This window comes from Plectropomus leopardus, chromosome 1 (assembly GCF_026936395.1).
Source record: "Plectropomus leopardus strain MGB_pleo_1.0 chromosome 1, ASM2693639v1, whole genome shotgun sequence".
NCBI classification, from domain to species: Eukaryota; Metazoa; Chordata; class Actinopteri; order Perciformes; family Serranidae; genus Plectropomus; species Plectropomus leopardus.
In genome coordinates, this window is record NC_142176.1 from 8,031,617 (window position 1) to 8,059,387 (window position 27,771).

At 39.3% G+C, this 27,771-nt stretch overlaps 1 protein-coding gene across 3 annotated transcripts in view; it reads right to left on the reverse strand.

Annotated features, from left to right (window-relative positions):
• The window catches only part of LOC121946268 (protein kinase C-binding protein NELL1-like), a 453,829-nt gene that overhangs the window by 266,813 nt on the left and 159,245 nt on the right, over window positions 1–27,771 (reverse strand). For all 3 annotated transcript variants that reach the window (XM_088069950.1, XM_042490773.2, XM_088070003.1), the window contains one exon: window positions 26,642–26,812. In XM_088069950.1, the coding sequence (XP_087926076.1) occupies window positions 26,642–26,812 (171 nt within the window). The remainder of the gene's footprint in view (window positions 1–26,641; window positions 26,813–27,771) is intronic.

Genomic DNA, 27,771 nt, shown 5'->3' on the forward strand with positions numbered 1-27,771 from the left:
TAACACATATTTTGTTGACAGTCCACTTCAGTAAGCTGCCAGGCCACCTCGTTTCCACCGATTTACTGAGGGAATTGAATAAACTACATTTAATCTTGGGCAGGCAGGATTTCAGCTATACTGGCTGGCTGTTTCCCAAGTTTGTCTTTAAGCCAGTGATAAGACGAAATACATTAAAAAGACTAAATAAACACTCCACTAATGCTATCAAAAGCCACGTCCTTCTATCTGAGGGATTACATGTCAGAAAATTCAAAAACTGTCAGCTTTTATCATCACAAGTGAGACGCAATGTTTAGGTATTTGGCGGCTTCCATGGCTCACCTTCAAGAGAACAATCTCAATCACAGCCTTCATTATTTGCTCTGCCAATATCTTGTCGGCCACACTAAACTACAGACCACTCTCAATTTTCCACCAGTTGAGCTTGAGACACTTCCTGTCATGTCTGTGTCTTTCCTGTGCCAAGGAGATGAAGACGGAAACTGGGAGTCAAAGTCCCCTTTGAATCACTTGCCACGCCGTGGGACAAAATTCCCAAAGCTTTCCGTTTATCCTCCGCCAAAAGCACAGGCTGGTATATGTAACGTCACTGAGAACGCATGGGAGATCACTGGTTAAGCGACAAGAAGTGAAAAGAGTGTCCTACATGCTGTGACACACACACACAAAAAAACCCAAAACATACATACATACATACTTTGTGTGAAAGTGAGCTCTCATGTCACAGGGATACCGCCATACAGTTTTAGATCGTTACTAAGCGCTGATTCATTAAGACTTATTATGAAGAACCTACTGTTATTATGTTGTGAACAATCTGCTCAATGCTCCATTCCAGTGAGGCTGCTATATTTTGAAAATATTGGGAATAAACCTTTAAAACAAGAGAAGAAGTTTTGAACTCACTGGATAGCGCTTGGATGTGTCGCACCTGGATGCATGTACTTGAGAGCAGCAAGAGCAAACATTGGACATTTGAATGGAAAAAGGATTGGTCTTTTAAGAACAAAATATTACATTCAAGAACTAAAATGTCTTTATCAGAAATCATAATAAGGTCTAATTTGGAATATCTGAATGGTATATGTCTATGTCTACATTAACCCCATCAGTTTCTGAATAATATTGGAATATTAGTGTTTATATAAACATAGTTAGTGTTGTTTGATTTTAATCTTTCAAAGTATCTCACTTTGCCCTTTTAGATGGACTCAGTCATTCTGGAGAAATACAATTGACATTTGAACTCAACGCCCAAACAAATACATTCCTCCCATTAGTGCTCCCTCAGAGGCTCCGTTTTACCATCTCCCTCGCTCACACTGCTTCTCTCGTGAGGCATCTATGGGTTTTCCGCTGCAGTGTTGCGTGGCCCTGTCCGATTGTTTCCCATTTACAGAGCCATTGATGCAGATGAACACCAGATTTTATTTTTCAGTGCACACACAGAACGGATAGCCAGAGGACTATGAGCAGATATTTGCTGAATTTGACAAAAAGTGTATTGGATTAAAATTACAGACTCCACCTTTAACACTTTAAGACCTGGAACAACATTATTTTTCTTGTGCTGCTTTCAGATGCCAGTATTTAATCCTTTAAACCTGAGCAAACTGTTGAAATTTCTTTTGAAAGCATGGGGGGAAAAGGCAATGAGCAATTTGATAAGAAATGTTCCACAAGAAATTACTCATTTTAGAAAATTATATATATATAAAAAAAAAACCTGGCTGAAAAAAATACATTTAAATATAATTACATATTTGAAATTAATTAACAGAATTTTAAGAATTTTTAAGCATTTCTTCTGGGTTTTTTTTTTTTGTTTTGTTTTTACTCATTTCTTGCTATGTCTTAAAGTTTGAGGGAATTTTGTTCTTTGCCTTTTTTGAAGAGACAAAACTGCATCAGAAACTGCTGCTATTATGAGATTTAAAAGCCCATTCAGACTTGTGATTTTGGGCTGTCAACATGAACTTGACTTTGCTTTACCTTTGTTTCAGTCATTAGAAATTATGGACAGGGGAAAAAAAACTTTCCAAACTGGGCCCTTCAAATGTAATGTAAATGGGATGTGGCTATCACCTCTCTGCTCCTTTAATTTTCTTCTTCTCTCTATTCCCTGACTTGTCTGGGATGTGGGGGTAGTAGATGAATATGTGGTTAAATGATAACAACATATTTAAAATGTGGATGCATATAACTTGTCAACACTGCTCCCAGTAGACCACACATACCAAAATGGACTTAAACCAATCTCAATCGCAATCTCAACATCATAACGTGTTATTTTAAATTCATAATGTGCAATAATCCATGTGCAATTGGTGCAAATAAATGTTTTAACCGTTGACTTTTTGCATCTTGTTTATACTGTTCTTTTTCCTTTATCTTGCACATATCTTGCTTTGATATTCATTTGCTGTTGTAATAATGCACGTTTCCCCATTGTGGGACTAATGAAGGATTATCTGATCTCTTATCTTATAAAAGTCAGTCAGTACATTGTTACTTGATGCCATTTTATGGTCGGCTGTTGAACTTTGCACAGCCACTCCCTGGGTATTGGGCTGAGGTCATTGGTGCCCCTTGACAGCCGACTGGTGCCAACAGTGCAGTAAATGGCACAATGTGATCTTTTAGCTGAACCCGCTAAGATATTCATTATGACACCACTCTGGAGTACAGGTGTTGTACACAATCCCAAACACAAAATACCCTACACTGGGTAAAAACATGGACAGAAACAGAATGGAGATATTGTGAATAAATGTACCATAATTACCATGAGATAACCTTTCCTTTGTGAATACAAATTATGCCCTACTAATTACAATGGGGTCATAATAACAGGGCTGATTCTCAGTTACAGTCCATTTACTGAGACTTGATATTAATTCCGGCTCATTTACATATGAACTTGCTGTACAGAGATCAGCACTTTCCTTATGATAACACTTTATATTATGTACCTCTAAATGCTTTCACCTATGTAAAGTCACAATGACCACAGCACACCTGAATCATCTAAATTACAGTGGATATATCCAAGCTCTGAGAAATTTGCAGCTAGGAGGTGATGCTATATACATTTAACAGAAAAAAACTTCATCTGGCTCCAAGTCAAACACAAAACTCTCTGTCACCTTCATATACAGTGTTAGAGATGTTATAGAAAAGATCATAGAGATAGTAAACGAGCCTGGCATCTCAGGGGATCGTCTGTGCATAATTACATCCCTGGGTAACATCTCTCTGACAACAGCTGCAAAAGTGTCATGCAGTATAGAGCGCTTCGTGAGCAATGCAAGCCATTCAGAGTAGGTGTTATTCTAAATGTTGAGTTGAATTAAGAGGGCAGCAGATAATGTGCACTGTAGTTTCCAGTGTATGATGCAATCACACATAAATGCACACACATGCACATATCAGATACAGCTATAGTCAACATGTCAATACACTAAACAGAGGCATAAAAATAAAAAGATGGATAGTGCAAGCATTACCTGGAATTCATTTATTTTCTCCATTTGTCTGTCTATCTTTCTTTCGTATGCATATCATTTGTTGCTTTGTTTTTTGTTTATTCATAGTATTTTGTAAGCCTGTGTTTGAAAAAAAGCCACAGAAGTACGGACTCACTTACATAAATTTCCAAGCTGCAGGAAACTGTACAAAATGTGTAAAGCTTTTCCAAGGCAATCTGTTATTTTCCTAACCTTGCAACCTGCTTTGCCCAGGGACGTGGTCTCTGTGTGTGTCCAGCACTGCATACAATGCAAAGGTGGACGAAGAGGCTCAAACAGGTGAGGTGTTTATTTAAATGAGTCAACACAAAGTAAATTAGATGTTGCAGAACAACGTCTGTTTCTGGGGCTAAACAGTAACATAAATACTTGGAATACATTAACAACAATCATGAAAGAAAGCTTGTTTTTCAGTTGAAACATTTCCAATCAGTTGCATTTAAATTGGCATTACAATTTATATTTACTGCATTCTAAGACACACTGTGTACGATTTAGTGGCATCTAGTGGTGAAGACTGCAGATTGCAAACAGCTGACGTCTCCTGTGTGCCAAGCATGAACCTCCAGTCAGGATCCCTTTATCTATTGCTCTTCAGAGGGTTTTAACTAGGAGCCTAATTACCTGCAGAGGTGTCCTCTCTAAAACAAACACACCAGATGACCAAAACTGGTAAAACCACCAAATAAAGTGGTGTCATGTTCCAAATCAGTGTTTTTGCAATGCTGTGTGGCTCACTGCAGAAGGGCCACAAGCCCTTCTACAAGATCCAGACATTCAGGAGGTTTTTACAAGGAGCTGAATTATCTGAAGAGGTCTCTTCCTCTCCAAAACAAAAAGACTAGATGATTTATACCGGTAAAAATACTGAATGAAGCAATTTCACTTTAAAAATCAGTGTTTTTTAGATGCTGTTTGGGCATCGCAGAATGGCAGTTTACTAAGTGGCTGATGCTAAAACGCCTTGCTTGGAGCCAGTGTTTAGTTTGTCTGTTCTGGGCTTCTGTAGAAGCATGATGGTGCAAGGACCTGCTCCCTGTGTAGATATTAATGACACATTCTAAATCTGATTTTCAGGTGATTATACACTAAAAAAAGCATAATAATTACATTACATTTAATTGCACTAATATATCCCCTTAAATCCTACAAACCAAAACTTTAAAGTGCAAATCTTAGTAAAGCAGTCTGCATTTATCTACATACAGACTTACTGTACTGCACTGAATTGTCTATGCTGTGTAAAAACCATCTCCTTCAGTTCATTAAATCCCTGCAGCCATCTGCAGGCAGCAGGACAGTCATGTGTGATAAATCTGCATCAAGAGTGGGACCCCTATGGGACCTCATTATTGATGGTAAGAGGGCTAAGATTTAACAGCCACAACAGCATGAGATATTCCTGTTAAGGTAGAATGGAAGCATTTGAATCAATAGACTTCACACAGTATTACCATTTACTCCAAAGTGGCGACATCAGACATTGTTATCTCTTGGGTGAGCCATGTTTCTGTGAAAATGAATATCTCTGGGGGTTTTTTTATTGCTATATGAGCTTACAACAGACATGATGTAGATATAGATGAAAAGGGCTTTTAAAAAAAAATCCTTTTCCTTACATCCAGAAGTTACATAAGAGTATGTTTTATATAATATAACATAATCAAGCTGTAGCTGCAGCCAACAATTGTGTGTGTGACACATATGGGTAGTAAATGTGCTCAAAAATGGGCCCTATATGGAATTTTCCACAGGTTTCATGATGCCCCCATGCCTGTTGCCCACATTGAGCCCCTGATATGATTCCCATTTTGGGCCCATACCACTTTGGAAGCCCTAGCATAAGCCATATGGGTCCCACTTGAGTAAACCCACCCATGTGGGCAATCGGCGTGTGGCCATTATGGAGCCCATGGACAGTGCCACATGGGGCCCATTTTTCAACCCATTGACTACCAACATAGCCTCATATTCAAATGCTGGATTGATTAATCTATCAGTCAATTTACAAAACAGTGAACTGAAATCTATTTGGATAATCAATTAAAATATGTTGGTGAAGATTCTCAGTAATCCGGGATCACTGTAATTCTAAGCGCTATATATATTGTAGGCAACTGAACTCGCTTAAGTTTCTGGAGGACAATTCACCTCTCATCCAAGAGGCTTTCTCAGTTCTTAACAGAGGGTCTGCACTTAGTACTTATATAATAATCTATTAAATATTTATGTAGACAGGAGTTGGGGACAAAGTACACAACTCTATTACTTGAGTCAAAGTATAGATACACCTGGTCAAATATTACTAATACAAGTGAAGGTTGCCAAGTCAAATATTTGCTTGAATTAAAACACTGGTGTACTTGCTTTGATAAAAACTTAAGTATTCAAAGTGCTTTAAAATGAAAATGTACGGTGTACGGTGTAATGTACGGTGAATGTCAAAATACATTTACAGACCCTAAAGACTCTAAAACAACCGACTGAATGCACTGACTTGCTGATGAAACCTGAAGAATAAAAAAAGCTTGTTGAATATGCTGCAAGGTAGTGATGAAGTTTAAGTGAGGTAACCACATCAAACATTTAAAATGAAATGAATCATTCTCCATCTCAAATACTTCAAATGTGGACTTGAGGTACAGCCATGTGTGATCTGGTGACGAAGTTTCATCTCTGCCTGCTGCCGTTGCTATTACTAACACCGCATAACCAAATACAATCGCCTGCTGATGACATCTCCTCTCTAACTGTCTCCTACTAATGAGTACCCAATCTGAGTAGCAGATGCACAAGGCAGAGGTACCACTTTTACAAACAAACCACACACAGAACTGCATAATCACAGTTTACGAGTTTTGCATTCTAGCTAAAATAAATAAATAAATCATCCGCTGACAAAGTAAATGTAACGACTGACTTTCACAGAAATGTAGGGGAGTCAAAAGTACGATATTTGTTTCTCAAATGTAGTGGAGTCAAAATGATACGTTTCCAAAAATGATAATACTCAAGTTAGGTACAAATACTCAAAAACTGTACTTAGGTACACTACTTAAGTAAATCTACTTTGTTGCAGTCCTCCACTGCAGTTATGCTATTCTCCAAGCAAAAATTATGTTAACTATAAATCACAACAACATAAAAAAAGGACGAGCTGTGTTGCAGAATAATGTTGTGCTGGTTTTCTTTCTTCCCCACATCTCCTCTGGACTTTAGTGGCAACACAACAGTATATTCAGACAGCTGTCATCGCAGCTCTGCGGCATCTACTTCTAAAAGGGCATCTGTCAGTCTCTCTCATGCCTCTTAAGTGCTGCAAATATCGAACTGTACCAGCTCCGCTCAAACTGGAGCTCTGCCACCCACTGTGGTTGAAAGACGCCAGCATTATGCTCGGAGATGGCAGGCCTGCGATTTGAGTCAATATCCCTATTCATTTTTAACTCTAGTCTAAGTCTGGGTTTTTTCAGTAGAAATGAAAGACTTGGGTGAAATGTGGACAAAATGGGATTTTGTGTTGTGGTTTCTAACATTTTGGCAATTCACGAGGCAAAAGAACCCAAAAGCACAAACAGACAAACTAACTGAAAAGAACTAGAGCATCCAAACTGAAAAAGGCGAGGGAACTATTGCCTGAAACTGGAGCATATCCTAATACGATGGCAGATGTATCATGTTTAATGGATAAAATGACCTAAATTCCTTTACCCCAGCTTGGTGCAGGGGATAGGCTTGGTTGTACCTACAGTATGTAGATGAAGATAGAGCCTAATCTTGCTTTGTCACCCAATTCCCAAAGGAACTGTACGCCTTCTTCCTCTCTGTCTCAGATATCTGTAATAACTTCACCTCAACAATGACCTTATCTGCTGATAGAAGCTTCTGTCCTTTTCTGATAAGACACGACTACAGGAGCTACAGATTTATTCCAAGGAAAAAAAAAAAAACAGGAGATGGAGAGGCTGGTAAGGTTTGCAAGTAAGCTTGTGCATGTATGTGTGAGTCCCCTGGGTCTCCTTGGCACAGGGAGCTCTTCCTGTCAGCCTCCTCCTCATTTCCACCAGGGGCTCGAGCTGGGGCGCCTGCCAGCATGATGTGGGTTGGACCCCGCTGAGCTCGACGCAGGGAGGCTACCGTGATGACACACTCCATCACACCTTACACAAGACAGCGCTGAACCCCAGAACACAAGAAGGCTATTAAGGAGGACTAAGAGCCTCAAATCTGCTCCTTAAAACAAAGTCAAATACTTGAGCAGCAAGATGACAGAGTCTCAGGCAGAGCTAATGACGGAGGACGGTGGACGGTGTTTGTCTCACAGTGCATAACAGTAATTATTTGCTCAGGCAGAGCAAAAATATAATGAAAAATAGAGAGAAAACAATATACTACATCACCGATGTGTCCCTGCTTTGATGTCATCCTTCAGCTGAGTGTCACCGTTCTGTTGTGCAAGATTTACATCCAACGGCCATGTTTAGTGCCAATGAAGGAAGCAGTGAGGGTTTTATAAATCCACAAAAAAAGCATACTTGACACTTTCAGTCGGAGTTGAAAAGTGCAGAGCGTAGTCAAACTTTTTTAGCTTGGTGTCAATTTACTCTTTGGGGAGCTGTGTGCAACCTTCAGAATATTAATAAAGAAGTACACAACTATTTGCTATTTAAAAATATAGTGGAATAATGGTGACCTGAGCAGAAAATGAAGTCAATGCTCCTTTTGTGTGTGTGTTGTAATCCATGCTTCTCTGTCTGTTGTTGTGGTAGCCAGTCTGGCTGCATGTGCATGTTACTGTATGTGAGCCCCTTCGAGTGTGTATCCCACTGGCTAGCTGCTCTGCACTGTTCACATTTGGTTGTTACCACTGAAATTAGTATGGTGTTGCTGCAGAAGTGTAGAGCTCACGCTCAGGCTCCCACCCTGCTTAACATCAACAGTTCTGTCAGCACTGTTGCTGTTGTAAGTGCTGTGCATTGACTTAGCACCTTTAGTTGTTAACCACCAGCTAGGGCTACATGATATAAAAATTTTAAAAAAACTCATCATGCAATTATTTTTGACAGGTATTGCACATGCATTATAAGTCTGAATTTTAGTGGTATTTTTTTGCATTTATTTCACTTTTGTAATGGTATGTTGGGGCACTTTATCACAAAGCTTGTGCAGTTTGCATATTGCACTTCGCCATATTATTCAGCCATCTCCATGTTGAGAACCGTGTGCAGACAATCTGGCAAAAGACTCAAAATTATAGATATGCTCTGAATGTTACAAAAAAGATCTTTTAATGGGGCGCATCTGTTTTTATTAAGTGCTGTATGTCTGCCAGAAAGTTATTACTTTTCACATACTACATTACTAAATTCTTGTTACTTTTTTCTAGACGTTGAAATTTGAGAAAGTATGATATGCATCTTTACATTATGCATAAAAATGTTGCTCTCTTGTACTGTTTGTACATTTTCCCACAAAAAGTAATTGCCAAAATCACATGGAAATATACTGCCAATGAACATTCAGAAATGTTCTTATTTCACTAAATCACACAGTTTTGCAGAATCATCCAGTCTTTACACTCACGTCTTAACACGTTATATAGCTGCATCCCTGATCTGCTTCCCAGTGTTTCCTTTTGTGTGTGCTATCAATGGAAGGCAGACAGCCTGAATAAATTATCAAACAAAAAGGAGAAAATGTTATTGATTTGAACACCAATGGCGAAAAAATCCAAGCTGATTAGCCCCGGATTCATTCACATAGTGATTACCAGTTCACCCCTCCAATCAATTCCAGGTGATAAGTGCCACCTGATTGAAAATAATAGGAGTTAACGGTTGCATCGGTGGAATGGCAGGCTCGTAACACTGATTGAAAATCCCGGTCTGATGGTGGAGGTTTGTCTGTGCACTGTGACTCACATGAGGAGCAAATTATAGAAAATCCATTGGAAAAAAATACTTTACCACCACCACTCATTGACATTTAAAATGTTCCTTCATTAGGCTATAGGGCAGGGAGAGTAATTACTGAGAGAGACCTGTATGAGCTAGTACACTGGAGGAGCAGCCACCCATTGATCTAAACGCAGGTTATTCTGCTGGAGTTGCCCCATTGATTAGAGACCCAAGGGCCACGTATAATTTCCTCTGTGCTTTCACTGCACTCTGTGTCCCGTGAAGCTGTGACAATACAACAACCTGGTCAAACAAAAGAGCTTTCCGGTCAGAGGTACCGACTGTATCTGGAGCCGTGGACAAGGGCAAAGGTGTCAAGGTTACAGAGCACATCGTGTGGCAATATTAACCCAATTTCAGCTCATTAGCATTCTTTGTGCACACTCCTCTTAGCTGGGGTGTCATGATCAGGTAATGAAATAATGAATGCTTGCTGCTCTGCTGAGCAACACTGGCACTGCCCTTCACAGGAAATTAAAACGTTACACCTCAATTGCTCAATTTGAGTAACATTTTGAGTTCTTCATGCATGGCTTAGCTATGACCTAAACCTGCCCATGCATACTATTACATCTTATAACATATATGAAAATGTTAAGATATACTGTGGAATTTCAAAAAAGCACTACTCGTGGAGAAAGACATGGAGAATGACAAAAATTTGAAAAGAAAGCAACAGAATTATTAGATGAAGTTTAGCTTCATTGAAACTACATCATTATTCGCATGTTCCACTCCAGCCTAACAGCCTTGTTCTTGTCCTAATGATAGTTTTGGCCGGGCTGATGAGCTGCTTAGCAGGTGAGAAAAAAAAGTACCTTCCAGCTCACTAGCTTCTTTAATGAGCATAGCAGAATGTCATTTTATGGCTGCTGGACACAAAAGCAGTACAAGTCGAATCATTACGAGATCTTTGAGGTGGAGAGCTCCCGATGCCTCCCCTCCTTCATTAGCCACGTGTGTAATGAAACAGGCAATATTTCATAACCTGCGTGAAACTGGTCTGGAACAGGTCTGCCATCATCAGCTCTGCAATAAGACATCACTCAGTCTGCATAGTGTTGATTTTTATAATAGGGGAGTAGGAAAAGGGTCTAATGTATTTCAGATGACTGTATGGCTCAGTAAGCCATCAGTCCACTTCCTGACATCGATGTTCACATTAACTGCATTGTGGGTACTGAGTGCATTGGAAAAAAGAAAAATAATGCAGCTTTTCTAAGTTTTAGGACTCATTCCTGGAGCACTCTACACTCAAAACTATGTCATTCAAATTGGAGTTGGCTGTTCAATACAAATATTTCACTATCTGTTCGATTTTTCCAAACAGAGTTGGGGAATTTAAATTGGGTTCAACTGTACATTCACAGTGACAACGGCTTTCACGTAATATAGTAAACAAGCCGAGTTAGCCCTCCAAAATAATGCATGCTAACTCTGCTAAAAATGGATCAGAAATGTGTGCAAGAACATACTTTGCCGACAGCAGATATTTAACAACATCCAGAGACTATTTCATACTGAGTTTCTGTGAGCTGTAAGTTCACCATTTCTTAGACGTCTTATTCAGACTTAGCCTTGGCGTGGGTCTGTGGCTGCTTGTACTGAGAAGAAGCATGAAAGCAAGGTGTTGTCACTCTGCAGCTACATCTGGGGAGTTAAATGTCCCAGAATCATTCTGAACACTGTCAGACTGAAAAAAAGAAAATGATTTGAATATTTGACTTTCAGGGTTAGCCCTAATTGTTCACATTATCTGTAAAACAATCTTGTATTCCGCAAAAAAACCCAAAAACCTGATCTACTCCCAGCTTGTGGCCATTTCACAACATTTTATCAGGCTCTGTGTTGCAGCAGCCATCAGCAGTGATAGTGAAGACTTAATTAGGGCATCATTCAACACAGCCACCATGAGACAGAAAGAGAAAGAGGATGAAAGAGGCAACAGGGAGAGCTGAAACATTTAAAAGAGATTTTTAAAGCAAGTCTCCACACCATAGCTGAACACACACACAGCTGCAGTGTGATTTGTAAAAATGTGTTCAGAGTGGCAATGAGCAGTGGTAAATTGGAGGTTCTGCAGCAGTTTATTCCTAATGAAACCAATAACAGCCCTTCTTTCAGCCACAAAAGCGGCTTGTTAAGGCCACAGCTACATCTTAAACACTGATATCACCGCATGATTTATGGACCAAATAAGATGAATAATGTAGATCGGAACATGTTGTTAGTCAAGTCTTTGGTTAATGCAGGCCACGTAAACGCCTGTTCATTACCGTGTTCTCATGCTGTTCAAGCATCTGCTCCTCTAACTGTGGCATTACTGAGTGTCCGCTGGCCTCTATCAGTCATTGTACAACAGGTAGTTTCCAACAAGAAATCTGACTGGTTGCAAACACTCAGTCAGTGCTGATAATTCAAAAAACACAGTTTAGAGGAAACCTTGGAGGGATGATGAAACCTGGCACAGTTCTCTGGTGCTAATTGGTCTAATTAGACATCACATTTCAAATTGCCAGAGGAAATATCAGCTCTGGTTGGGATCAAATTTGGCATCTTGTTACCATTTGGCCCAAAGGGAGCAGGTTTCACTTGCTTTTTCATCTAGTGCAACATAGTCGTATTGCTACGTAGAAAAACCCTCAGTCAGTATAGAACTGCACTGTGAACCATAAAAATGAGAGGAAAGGCCTCAAACACCATTACATTTCCTATACATGTTAAAAATGTTAAACAAAATTACCAACACATCAATTGTTTTTATTATTATTGGACCCTTCTTTTCGTTTTTCTTTTTTTTATATGTTAATTGCTAACAGTAATGTCAAATGCGGAGAATGCGTTAGAGATGAGGTCCGTGAAAGGCTGGACCATGAATGAAAGGCTAGAACTTTTAATTTCAAATAGGAAACGATGGCATAAACTCATAGTGTTTTGCCAGGACTTTCGCTCAGGTGTTGTTGCGTCCAAGGGCCTGTATGCTAAAATGAAAAACAGTACACCTCCACACAGTCAAAACAACAGTGACAGTCCTAAAACCAACTGATGAGGTTATCCTGTCTTTTCTCCATTGAAAAACCGCAATTTCAACCTTGTCTGACTAGCTAGCAAGCTAGATTGCTAATTCCACCAAAGTCTTCGTTGTCACTCATTTAATGATATCAATGTGCTTTACTATGTTTTGACAAGAGCTGTGGATGATGTGAATTTTTCTCATGTAGCAGCATTTTACTCAAAAACCACAAATGTGAGCTCATGACTGTGGCTGATGAAGAGTCAGGGAATCATCCTTTGGAAAACGTGAATATTTGCGGCAAATTTGATGGCAAACCATTCAAGTTATTGCTGAGACATTTTAGTCTGGAAAAAAGTGGTGGACTAACCTGACAACTGACAAACCAACAGACTAAATCTGTCATCTCTCCAGCCGTGCCCCTTGGCTAAAAAACAACCTTATTACGAATGCAAGTGTACCGTATGCCCTCTGTATCACTCAGTCTCTGGGGTTGTCAATATAGTACAGATCTAACCATCATCACATATGCTCTTTAATGACTCTGGGAGAAACCAGAACAGAGGAAATACTCAGCAGATATCAAAAATCTCTATGAATCCCTCTCGGTATATTTATATGTCACTCTGCATTAGACAGCTGCTTCACTCCAGGCGACAGGCTAAATGCATGCTTTCTGTAACTGTCAATGCAGCGATTCAGACTCCTCAGCTAATGGAGCCATATCAATAAATCTGTGTCTTCAAAGCCTTGACCTTGAACATTTTGCAAATAAAAAATCCCATCAGAAGTCGAACCACCTGTGTAAAGCGAGGCATGACGAACACAAAGCCTCTCTGAGCCTCTGATTCAACACTTAACTATAAAAAAAAATTGTAAATGAGGCTCCATCCTATTCAGTCATTCAGCTTATCCATAAGTAAAGCTCTTCACTGATGAGTGTACAAAACCTGCTGTTGTGACACCTACATACTCTCAAAAACAAAAAAAAACTCCAGCAGAGTGAATATTATAAACATAATAGCTTAAAGATCAAAGGAGCTGTGGCCTGAAACATGCCAGACAGGAGCAAAAAACCAAGGCCATCTCGCTCAGAATAGAATAGAATAGAACAGAATACATCTTTATTGTCCACCAGGGTGGACAATATGAAATATAAAAGGTGCAACAATCGCTTCAAGTTTTTGGAGAAAATCAGTAGGCATCCATAAGCAAGTGCTGGGCTTGTGGCTTGTGTCTGCAACTAGTCAAACAGCATTGGAATAGCACTGATTTGTATCTCTGCAGATAATTCAGCTTCTGGTAAAAACTTCCTGAACAATAAACACTGAAGGAATTCTTAGCGGGAGTTCGCACCTGGCACAGAAGAAGTTTCAGCTGGTTACAACATGCAAACCTTACCACTAAATGCTACTAAATCCCCTTAAATCACAGCTCCTTTAAGGATAATAACAATTTATCACAACTTGGATTCTATTTTCAGAATTATAAACAAGCCCCCATGTTAGCCAAACTTCCAAAACTGTAAAATGTCAACCAAAATCATCAGTTAAAAATCAGTTATCTTAACATTCACTGCACCACTGTTTACCACTTCCTGGTTCAATCTGAAGAGACTTACCAAACTTTCAGTGTTGGTAGGAACACAGTTTATCAGCAATGAGAGACTATTACTGACAGTGGGCTTCCTGATCATCTCACTGCTCGTGTTTCTTGCCACAACTATGAAAAAAGATTCACGTTTTAATGACATATCCTTGAGTTCTCGCTAAACCTAAAATAAGCTTTGTTGATACGATCTTAATTAAGTACAAAACTGACAATTCAGATTGTAAAATGCCTACAAATCAGAATGAGCAAACAAAGGTAAACAGAACATATAAGTACAAATTACAATGTGCTGAGTTCCTGTGACACAAAGACGGAGTAATTTTAATACTAGTGCTTATATTTCCTTGAGTTGCAGTAATTATGCTATAAACACATACTTTATGTTGAGTGTGTATGAATGTATCATCTGTGTTGGATGTTTCTGTCACAGGGAATGTGGCTCTGCACTAATCAGGGCAAAAGCACGACCCACGGATGATCTAAATAACTGGTTATCATATTTGTCTGGACCTGTCTCCATGACAACTGAGAAATTCCATCCGCTTAGAAAGTCTTCAGTGCCGTTAAAAGCTGCAGGAAAAAAGCTGGAAACAATTTACAGATTTACGTCCTCCTCAGAAGATTAACCCTTTCAATTCTGGATCTTGTATGAGATCTTTCCTGTCAGGTCAATGCTACTGGCTGGCCAAAGTATCAGCTTTATCCACTTGACACAGTATATAATTAGCAGATTGCAAAGTCTGATGAGCACAAGAGCCCAATCAGGTCAGTGCTTAGCTAAATCATTGGTGTGTCAAATATTCACATGACCCTAAAATACATTTTGAGCTTTATACACTTCTAGAAAGAAGGGAAGGGTATTGTTTTTGGGTTTTCTTTGTACTCCAGCAAAGTTGGCAGATAGCAATGGATTTCCCTCAAAAATATTCCCATCTTGAATGAATTTGATGAAAAATGTTTGATTCTTTTGATTGATGGACACAGAGGGATGAAAGGAATATAAATAACTAGCTCAAGTGGGTTGTCGGTTAAGACCTGTTGGATTTTAAGAGGAACTGATACCATGAAAATCAAAACTTGATACTGTAAGCCTTCCATTTTTAATTTCAGAGAAATTAAGAGTCCGCTGCTGGCTTGTCATCATGTCTCTACAAGCTTCAAATTTTTATCGTCTGAATTTGGTGAGTTTCTTATGCTGAAATCCAAGACTTTGTTCACTGAAATAAAATTAAAAACCCCAAATGGCCAAAAATCAAGATGTTGACATAAAGCCACATTTACTTTGACTGATTTTGAAAGAGTAGCCACATTTTTGCACTGTGAGTACTAGCAGGGCTTTAGATTTGTAGGTGAAAAACTAATTCCTGTACACACTCCACAGCAGGAGAGAGACCTGGCAGGCAGAGAGCAGCAACAGCAAGAAGGCGGCTGAGTAGATCTTGAGAGGGGGTTGCTTTTGTCTCGAGCCCATTTCTGTGCTGTACCCCCAAAGGACAGAGTCAACAAGGAGAAACCAGTTACTTTCAACTCAACCCAGCTTGAAGGTTGGCTTTCATACCACATCTGAAGATCACACATGCAGCACAGCCCTGGCTAAACTGGATGCCGAATAAAAAAGCAGCGCAAGAGAGGCAAAGGAGGCTTGAAGCAGGAACTGAACAGCGCTGAGGGCAGCACAGGCCCTATGGGAAACACCAGCCAGACTGCACAAGAAATGACCTTCTGCATGTAAGGGACGACCACGTGGTTATAAGTGACAGGCAGAGCCAATGTCATTACTGCGATTAGCTATTCAGGTCCAAAACAAAGAGCTGACTCTGAGTGTGTGACGAGGGAGTGTGTTCTGGGTGTTTGCCACTAATTCAATTAGGACAATTTGTAGATTGCAATTACATACTACAGTTATGTAAGTGCCTGACCTTGTCTAGGCTCCACAGAGGTGCTACTGCAGGTAATATCACACAAATGTGTGTGTGGGAGAGAAACGACCTACAGTAACTGAGTATGTTCCAATGAAATGCATTTCAAAACGAAAGGTGGAGGAGGCGGAGGACTGAAAATAAAACGACTCTCTCTAAGGGAACACACTGCAGCCATCTTCTCACTACACACATCTGAATGCAATAACATTTCAGATTCCATACATATCATTATTTCTAAATGTCTGAGTTGTTCATTGAAATGCTCTTAAAATGCTATGGCAGCAAACAGAAAATTCATTTTTCATCTGGTCAGGTGAGCAGCAGGAAGGCGGAAGAGCAGTTTTTTGCTCTGAAAGTCAGTGACTTTGACTTTTAGCCAGGAGGTATTTCTAGAAGAGTGGACCAAAAAGAACTGAGGTAACCTGACCCCTGATCTAGAGCCTAATCACAACAACATTTTCAACAGCCAAACTGAAATCATAAAGTCATCATTATGATCAGTGGATTCTGAGAAGTATTTCCGTTCTGAGCATTTGTATAGGGTTCAACCTTGGTGAAGTTTGATTTCAAGATTTAAAAAAAAAAAACTCTCTACAAGGACTCACCAGAGGCTCAGGTATTTTGTGAGGGTTTTTTTTTCAGTGGAATGAGCATTGTTACAGGTGAGGGGATTTTTTTTTTTTTCAGGTTGCCACTAAAGTACTTATTAAATACCTAATTAATTACTTAGATCATGTAGTTGGCTGCTCTTCTTAAGCTTTTTAGTTAAGTGTGCCGTCCTAACCTGACTTGTTAATTAATACCACTGTCACCTCACAGGGAGAGGGATCAATTAATTTTAAAGTCCATTCTGTGTGGAGTGTGTATGTTCATACATAAAACATGTCCTTTGCCTGGCGACCTTTTCAAGGTTTCTCTACCGTCTACACGGTGCTCACGGATGGAGTTGGAAAAAAAATCAAGAGAGTGCTATCTTCAATAAGGAATGATAACAGGGAGCCCAGCTTTGCAAGACGTATGATTAAATAAATTTGTGGACGGACATTTATTAAGTGCAACCATGTAAGTGATAAGCATCATTTATTAAGGAGGCAGCAAATAGAGATGTTACGCCTGTGAATGAGCAGAGCCGCACTGATGAGCTGTGAGGCAAACCACATTAATCAACAAGCATAAGAAAGATAATTACTGACAGAGGCTGAATATTGTTAGATAAGATGAGTCCAGGAGACCAGCAGGCGAGTCTCTGTCAAATTAGGAGATTACCAATAGTCGTGTCAAGGCTGAAAAAGTGAGGTCAGGCAGCCTCTGTGAGCAAAGTGGAGGCCAAGGCAGAGGTTTCGTTTCAGAATTGGGGGGGGCACATAGTGAAGCAGAGCTGTCAGAGGACACAAAATGAATTTCATTGTAAACTGACAATAAAGTTGTATCGTTTTGTACTGTATTGCATTGTGCGTATCGCATCGCATCGTTTCGTACCGCATTGTTCTGCGTCGTATCGTATCGTATCGCATCATATCGCATAGCATCATGTCATGGTATCGTATTTTATCTTGTCTTACATATGAAATGGAGCATTACCCTTTCAAACTTTGAACATTAACACATCAATTTGAGGGCTTTTGCAGCCCTTTAGTAGACAGTTGTCCTCTACTACTTTCATGTTTTTACTGGGGGAGACAAATGTTCTATTTAATGAGGTGGGTGTGCCCCATGTGCTCCCTCCACCCACCCTTGTACACTTAACCAATACCTGAAGTACAAACATTGGGAAGGCTAACTAGAACTGATTTAATTCTCTTAGGGCAGGTCCAAGTCGAGTGGAGTCTCAATTCAACTGAGAAAATTCAGAGTCAAGCATCAAGTCAACTGTAAGTGTTTAAGGTCTGTGGTTGTCAAGTCATATTGGTGAACCACATGAAACCCATTTGTCTAAGTGCTGCATGGAGCATTAATAAAGCACCATGCAGCATCATCATGAAAAACAGGAAGAAACCAAGCCCTGTGCTAACAAACACACTCAGTTTAATGTAAGAAAATGTTTAAGGGAAATAAGGCACTGGTGCTTGATGGGCTTGATGTATTTACAAATGTGGATTTTTCTGATGCTATTTGAATGTATTTACAAAAGCATGTCCTTAGAGAGTGGAGTCTCAATAGTCTTTTGTTAATTAAGTCGACAGCTCTGAGGCAAACATTTCATTCTAGATTTTGTTTCACTTATTATGTTAATAATTAATTAAAATTATACTATATGCAGGGTTTTGCTAAAGAACAATGTCAATACTCATGCAAAGTAAATCCCTCTCAATCATCATTTGTGACCCACTAGAAGTGTGAGGTGGTTTATTTATCTGCAAATACTCTGCCCTTATTTTCCTATTATTTTGCTATGTTTGAAATTCTCTGGGCGTGCAGCCACAAGCCAATAATAGAGCTCTGATGAGGTTGGGACTGTAGTAACCAAGTAGTATCAGCATGCATCCAAGAGGAAGCTACGAAAATCGCAGATGCAACGCCAAAAGATGCAAATAAAGCCAAGAGGAAAAAGAGTGAATCTACAGTTTGCATTCAACTTCACTGACAAGCACTGAATCGTATCAGCTTTTCCATTACAACAAATGTAACATTCTCATAATAGCACAGTAGCAGCGTATGAGGGGCCAAGTTTAAACACTGCGTTTACTAAAAGTAACTTACAATTCTTGTAATTTGAGTATATATTAAAGTATAAATCTGAGGCTCCTGTTAACTTTTTATACACAACTTTGTGTTTCAGCAAACTGAACTCTGATAAACAAAACTTCAAGGGGGGTTCTTCAAGAGTAAGCTTCAGATTTCCAAAAGCTCCACTTTAACCTTTGGAGTGCAGCACACACAAAGTGCAAAACCATGTACATGACGGAGCGGAGGCACCAGAGGACTTATTTTGTTGTTAAAAGGACAGAGTGGAGACTTGTGTTGCGTGACTTAATAAACAAGATAGTAAGATGTTTTGACCCCATCTCTAAAATCGCTGCAATCACAAGGTGAGCAACATGTTAGGAACAACAAAATGTTAAATCTGACTACTACAATGTGCAGTCTCTTTGCTGCTGCTGCTTGATAAAGCAAACACTTTCAGTTTATAATGGTAGCATCTATCTTTTGACAGTATTGTTAAAAAAATGCAAAAAGACAGTGGGCAATAATGTAATTGGTGTATGCCAGAGCACATCGACGACACAAACTGCCCTAGCAAGCTGAACTCTGGGTGCTAAAGCAACCCTTCACATGTTGAAATCTAATGTTTTTAGATAGCCTCAGGCATTTTGTTAGCGTTTCAGCCCTTGATTGCATATTGTAGCGCCTATTTTCCCCTCCACTGGGCATGCTTTTCAGAGTATGACACATTGTAATCTCTCTCAACAGTTGGCATAATAAGAGTTATCTAGAGTTCTCAATGAGCCGAAAAAATTACAACCCAATCTGAACAGACCCCTGTGAAAGCCCAAATATGGCCTGTCCAAGATCATTACATAAAATATTGAGCCTGAGCTTGACCATGCCCGACCCCCTGAAAAAGCACAAGACGGCTTTTAATGCCTGGAACACATTAGCTGTGTGGGTGCTTAAGGCATGCTCATCTCCAGCAGAAAACAAACCAGCTTGGTGGATCACCAACTTACCACCCTGTATTTCCCCACCAGAGAAAGTACGCAGTTCGGCTGTGCCCTCTCCTTCACGAGGTGAGATAGCTGCTGTCTAGTGCTAAAACTGGAGATCATATCAATCAATCAATGAATAGATAATGTCTATAACATATGTTGTATTGTACGTTTTTACAAATCAGTGCACAATTTTGAAAAAACGTGGGCTCACCCATCAGGCTTTTTGGAACACATCGGGACCTGACTGGTGATAACATTCATGCTATTTATAATCTTCATTTTTGTGCCTTAGTATAAATGTTAACCTATATGTCGAGGGAGACAGAGTATTTTTCATCACTGATTTACAGAGTGCTTTTTTCTCTTTACAAAGTTACCAAGTTAATTAACGGACTTCCAGCTGAAGGCGACGGCCTCTCTTTGCTCCCTTCCATACCTCTTGTCTTCTAATGTTTTCTTTAGATAGATTTCAGACAAAACAGACAAGGACACAAACGCCAGAAAACTTCCACAAACTCTGAGATTTCCAATCCACCTTGAGATTAAGTCCAAATCCTTCCAAAAGATAAAAGTCCTTCACTAAGACACAGTGGCATGGATGGTACAGTCTGAGGCTGCTGTCCTGCAGGAAGCCAGCCAATAACAAAGAGCATGACAAGACACAGGCAGGTGTGGCAGGGATATCCAAACAGATTATGTCAGTTACATAAAGGATAATGTTGCTGTGTCTTGCTTTTGGCAAAAACAAACATCTTAAATGCTCCATTACTATGACAGCAACAATATATCTAAATACAAATAATGATTATTCCAATGAGCGCGTTGAATAAGTAATTGCATTGCTTTTAATATATAGTAGAAGTAAAAACAAAACACTGTTCATTCAGCTGTTTTGTCCTCTTTCTCAATAGAATTGATTCAAATTTACATGACGTCATCTCCACAGTAGAAAACAGAAAGACAAAACACACAAAGATTCATCAGACTTTACAGATGGACAACGGTGTGAAAAGAATTGAGCACTGATGAGCGATTCTATTTTCCCGACGGGTGCAATGTGTAAAATATAGATGGAGGACAAATGGAACATTCAATTCATTAAATAATGACGAGGATGATGAGCAATGGGGGTCGAAGACATTTCACCAGTTAGCGTCTGAATTCATTAGCGTGTCTGGAATGCTTATCTTGAAGCTATTAGGAGCCAAAGCACAAGAATTAAAAGTGACACTGGCAACTGTTGTATTAATTTCCACAGAATGCTCTTTGATAACCTCCAAAGAGGGGAAGCATGTCGCCAGGAGACAGGAGTGTGTTGGAAAAAGTTTTTCCAATGGTGAAAAACAAAAATAATCCTCTGTAAGTGTCAATTAGCAACGTTTTCCCAATTTGACCAAATCTGAATCATAGCTGTTTCACTGTAGTCTGCTTTGTTGTTTTGCTTTGTAGGTTTTTTTGGAAAGAGGATCTTTTGACCCACTCACTTGACATTTTCTGATTCCAATATATTTTTCTTCTATCACACTACGTTCTAACTGCAAACAAAATTGATCTAAATTAGCCTACAATCCAAGACACATCAGCTATACTTAAACCAGCAGTTTCCTACATAATTTTCCATCTTACCAACTTCTGAGATGTGCATTTTTCCCTTCTGCAAGATGCTGTTGCTGTTGATTTGTTAAATTACATTTTTGGAAAAGGAACAAGCCAGCAGACAGACAGCCCTTACATTTCAACAATTATGGACTTGTTACAGCCAAACTTGTTAGTAAGAAGTTGCCCCTATTCACAGAGTCAGCTGGCTTGGCTCTATCTGAAAGTTACAAACTCTGCCTACAAGCCCCTCTTAAGCTCACTAATTAACACATTATATCCTGTTTGTTTATTCAGTACAAAAACTTAAGTGGCTTGTTGGCTTCCAGAGTGACACAGAATAAGGTTTAAGGAATCACTGTTTTTATATACATCTCTTAATGGCTTCAATACATAATCCATCTCTGAAGGTCTTTTATTCTATGAATGCTCTTGTGCTGCTACCTGACATGAAGAAGCAGCATTGAGATAATGTGCTACACGGAGATGGACAAAATTTCAGAGGATATCGTACTTGCAACAACATTAAATTGAAGTAAAAAACATATGCTTTGCACTGCTTTTGACTGAATCTTTACAGCCTGTTCTCATTCAGAATTTTCAAAATACCAATACTTTTGCAGACCTTTTGGTGTATGATCCCGACGCCATAAGCCACCTTTTGAGTCCACATGGACGTCGTCAGCTGAGACACAGCTGGACAGAACCATTTGTGGTGTTATTATTTGGTGCAGGATGGCAAGACAGCACCTGCTGCGGCAGCATGATATGCAGACTGTTGGTATCAGTTGAGAATGTAGCCGCATGGAACCTGTCGTGTCTGCATAATACATTGCTGGACAGCGTCAGGGTGAAACGCTGCCAGTTATCATCTGATATAAGAAACACAAAGGTCCCTATGTTTTGCACACACTGTTCGTACATGTACAGTACCTATGAAAAGTAATGCAATACAATTCTTACATATCTCATGTAATCATGAGCCACAAATTTTTATATAAAGTAAGTGGAGAGGCTGCAATCATGTGACAAATGTGCTGATGGTAGTGAAGAACTAAATAAAGAACAAAAGTCTGCATAAGGAAAGCAGGTACATTAGATTTGTAAGATATCATGTGAACCGTTGATTCACATGCTGATCTGTAATACTCATCCTGACCTTCCCTCTGTTTTGTATTAATGTATCTCTCTTTAACTTTTAAATTTTCCTTCTAAAGGTCTTCTATTCTTTTACTATCATATGTCATGCTTTTTTTCATTCATTTTATGATTTTATTGCATTATGTGGAACGCTTTGGTTTACCTTTGTGCGTGAAATGTGCTTTACAAATAAACTAGTTTTGACTTGATAATTGATTTTGTAGAATGACCTTTAGCCTCCTAATCACATCAATTTGTGTACATCAAAGTTTGTGTGAGACGTCAAAAATCAAGTGCTGCCAAGGACAGGGAAACTCTAAATTCGAAGATGTGAGGATACACTGCGCCCTTTCAAATTTATGGATACTTAAAACCATTTAATGAGCCTTGTTATCAATAAAGTGCTCTTTAGTGCACAAATCAAATATCTCTAAATTTAAAAGCTAATGGACATGCCAGTTGCTTTGAATGGAGAAATAATTTCCAACACTTAAGAGGGGTGAGATGATGAGGTTAGTAGAGAAATTATTTTGCATTCCTTCTTTTTTATGTTTCTTCATTGAACAAAGCAGTGTGACTGAACATCTGTGGGGGGGATTTCAATTGGAATTTTTAATTTGTTGACTCAATAAGTGTTAGTTCGCTGCAACAACCTTGAAAGAAAAGTGAAGAACACTCACACTTAAACTTTGCACAATCTCTATGCAAATAAAAAAAAAAAAATCTGAAAATAGCCTCTCTTGGTTACTCATTTAAATCCAGACCTCATATAAACTATCCTCATTAGTGCCCTCTGGGAAAGTCTGATTGGTAATTCTAGACATACTCTGCTCACTGCAATGTTTATCAGCAATACAAAAGCATTGAATTACAAGCTCTATCGCTGGAGAATTAAGGATGAAAAACATTCATATACTTTACTAAATAAAGTCAGTATCAAAAGTAGATATATTTTAGTTGAATGGGTTTTATTTCAGCCCTTAAGGCAATACAAACTAGAAAATTTGAAAGACTGTATTCTTTGTATCTTTTGTATCTGTAAATAACTGGCACCAGTGCTGTTAAAGGATTTAAAGCCAATGTTGCCGAGGCCATTGCCCTTGTAGTGAAAAGCCATATACTATGAAAGCAGCACCAAACTGAGTAAACGTTGTAGATAAACCGTTAAGATGCTGAGATTTTTTGCTATAATTTAATCGTTTGAAAAGTTTCTTTTGCTGCTTTCAGATGCTTTTCACAAGTACTGAAACCTTTGAACCCTGAGCAAATTGATGCAGTTTCTTTCAAAACATAGGGAAAAAGGCAATGAGCAACTTGGAAATGTTCCACAAATTGCAAGAAATTAGTAGATTCATAAAAAAAAATCTTTAAAAACCAAGGGAAAAATTCTAGGGAAAAAAGAAAAAAATCCATATAACCTATATTTATAATTGTTATTGATTTTAACTGATCTAATTTTAACTTTTAATTTAGTACATTTTACAAATACTTTTACTTTTACTTTACTTTACTTAAGTAAAATTTCTTTCAAGTAACAGTACTTTTACTTTAGTACAATGTTTTTGTATTCTTCCCACCTGTGATGAAAACCAAACAGACTGCTTGCATTGGCAAATGAACTGGTTACAGAAACTGTTGCTTGATGTCAATTTCAGCAACATTTTTCAAATGTGACATGCCTTTGAAGTGCTACGGTGGGTTAAAGACTGCATCTAAACTTCAGTGCATGGTGGTGATGAGAAAGCTCTTTCCAAACCTTCCTGCCATAAAAAAACACACACTGAAACTCCTGTCTCCACTGATCCAAAGCACTATCTACCACTACAGAAAATATTATAAGGATTAGAGAAAATGATCTTGTGGTGCAAGTGGAGGGTAATATATGCTGACAATGTTTTTGATTCTTTATGTGTGCTACATTAACAATTACACAATGTGTAGCTCTGTTGATTTCAGCTTTTAACTGTCACCCACCTATTACACAAAAATAAGGTGCATCCAGCAAATAGATGACGTTGTGTAGTTGTAGGTGTACAGGGATTCATATTTTCCTCTGCCTATCCCCCACCTCCTGTACTCGAGCACCAACAGGTGTGATATAACACCCACAGGTTGCAGCTGTGTTTTGTATGGGAAAGATTTAGAGATCATGTTCTTTGTGGATGTCGTTCTTAAAGTTTTGGAGAACATTCATGCTTTTTGTCCTCCTACATCAAGGCAAACTGGTGAGTCATGCTTTAAATTTTTTAGCAGTTGCTTGTTTCTTATTCTTTATTAGGGCCCTGCAAAAGTGCCAAGGACCAAGAGTCCCTGGCACTGAAAGTACAAGGAATCTATTGTTTATGTTGCACAATTGCATTTTGAAGGACTTAGGATGCTCAGAAACTCATGAAAATTGGCACAGACACCAGAACTACTGAAAATTGCAAACTTCTACATCTAGTGAGGACTGCCTGCGGACCGTAGGATACATTAATACTCACAAAACTTTGCACACATGATCAAACCACAAATTATCTCAGTTTGTTGGTGCAATTGGGTTTGGGCATGGCAGATTGGCTCTATAGCACAGATGCTTTTTTTATGCCCTTGGATGTCGTTGAAAACTCATTTTGCACACTTGTTACCATTGCGAGAATATACAGCAACTGGGTTACACAAGTTTAGTGGGACAAGGTTAATCAAATATTCCAGATTTATCACGAAATTGGGCAACAAACTCCAAAAATACTTTTACAAGTTTGTTTCAATCTCACTCCCTCTTGACTTTAGCCCTAGGTTTACTTTCCTCACTTCTGTTTCTATTTTTGTGCACTGAGCCAATCAGAGTCATTTCATTCGTAGACAGGCTCCACCATAGCCAGTTCAACATGCTAAACAGGCAGAAAAAAAGCTGAATAACGCCAACGTTGGCCAACAGTTTGTGACACAAGGCAGCACCTAGGTAGACAGACATTCACTGACGGCTAGCTGTCGGCTTGTTGCGTCAGGGCCTTTAGGTTGTCATAAAAATGCATGTTTTGGATGGAGTGAGTAAACAGCTAGATAAATGAGACTTGGATCATACTGCATGAGCTATGTGAGACTTTGAAAACAGATGTTTTGATGAATTTTGCTGTTGTTAAATGCGGCCCCTGTTTACTTCCAATTCATCAAGAATGTTCTCATATTTGGATTTTTTTTCACTGTAGACGCATGCCAGAAAAACAGTTTTCTTCACAAATTCAAAGTAACACAGGCTAAGTAACTGATATAAAAATGATGCTTTTGGGATTGAGGTATTCCTAAAGACAGCTCCCCTTCAAACAGCTTAGTATCAACCTTCAATTTCATGCCACTCACAGCCACCAACAGATGACAAACAGCGCTAAACCCATTCAATCTTAACCATCTCTTAATTAACTCAGCTCTCACCTAAAGCACTGTAAGCTAGCAAAAACTTTTGATTCCAATTTTACCCAATTACGTTTTGATCTTTCTTCCCTAATAACTCGCTGATGCTGTCTTTTATCTTCACTACAGACTTGTCTGACAGACAGCCAGTGACTGCAGCGATAATTAATCGACAAACCGCCAGCCTGGTGGGAATAATAGGCGTCTGGCAAGAATCAATACTACAACGCAATCATATAGCTTTTCATCCAGGAGAGGTAACAGAGCATTACCTCGACTTAAAGTTACACCGCTTGTTCACGGCGTGTATGTCTAGCAACTGTGTTAAAAAAAGGACAAGTGATGTCTTCCTGGCTCTCAGGAGGGAGTGTGAGGATTGAGAAGGATTGATACAGCTGAGGTGCATGTTTATAGATCAGCTCTGACTGAGTGCTCCTTTAGAAAAGGGCCTTTGCTGCCCAATCGATGAGGCGATTATGTCATTGTTAACTTCAACTTCATTATGGAACAGTGTGAGCTGTACACACATCCTCAAGGCTAAATAAAGACACAGCCTTTATTGTAATCTGTGTGTGTGTGTGTGTGTGTGTGTGTGTGTGCGTGCATGTGTGTGTGCGTGTGCGTGTGTTAATTTGTCCTTGGATGTTTCATTGTCAGCCCTGTTAACAGCCTGTCATCCACACTGGGACAGTAGAGAACAAATATTTACCTTGATAAACACAGACAGCTCATTAAACGTGTCACTTTAAGGGGGCATGGTAAAAATAACATCACCACTGCCACTTGTTACAGGGATATCAAGGTGTCTAGCGTGTGGAGTGTGTGTTACCTGTTACAATCGACGTGTAGCAGTAGGTGGGTGGCGCTGATGGTGAGGGCGATCTTGTGCCACTGGCCGTCAGCGAGGCGGTAGGGGAAGGACTCGGAGCGCGGCTTGCCTTTGAAGCGGTAGTGGTAGCGGATCTCCTCTCTCACCCCGCTGCTCTCCAGCTCAAAGTAACTGTAGAGGAAGAGAGGAGGTCAGAGACGGCCGCTGTCCCAGAAAAAGGTTCAGGGTAAAGAAAAACCTCACTCATATAAAACACTCCAGGTTACAGCATTATGTGTACAATGTCTGATATAAAGAAGGTTATTGAATTATTTTTAAGAGATGAAAATAAAAAAATGATTTACATTTTATACATTCACTGATCGGCCAACACATTAAAACCACTGGGAGGTAAAGTGGATACCATTGATCATCTTGTTACAACACAATGGTTTGCTGGGAAACATTTGGTTGTGGCATACATGTGAATGCCACTTGACTCACTCCACCCAAACACTGTTGCAGACCAAGTACACCCCCCCATCTGCACTCCCTGATGGCAGTGGCCTCTCCCAGCGGGACAATGTAACACTATAAAAAGTGCTCAAAACTGGTTGGAGGAATGTGACTAAGAGCTCAAAGTATTGACCTAGGGCCATATCCACAAACCTGGATAATACAAAGAGTTAGCTCCTATTCTAAAGAATTTTATGTTCTGACTAGATCCTAATAAAGATAAAAGTTATTAAAAAGCTTTCTAGTCCTTAAGAGCTCTCGAAAGGTGAAAAACCTGATTGAAGTAGGAAGGAGGACTTTTAAGAGGCTTACGAGTTTCTTAAGCTGAGGATAAAATGGTGAAAAGACAAAGATGTAGGAGAAATACGCTGGATAACAGTGAATTAATGAAATAACAATACAATGCCAAAAATAAAGTGAGCACAACACTAAGATATTTGGCAACTGGAGACATGCAGCAGTGCAGTAGAGTGATCACACAAATAGAGGTCCTTCAGTCTGTGTTTGTCACTGTGACACAGTTCATTTCATTTCCACTGGGTGTCCACATCATGCAGGTTACAAAAGAGAGTTTCTGTGACAACTAATCACACCTTTTAAAAGAATGATCATACATAGCAAAGGGTCAACCACAC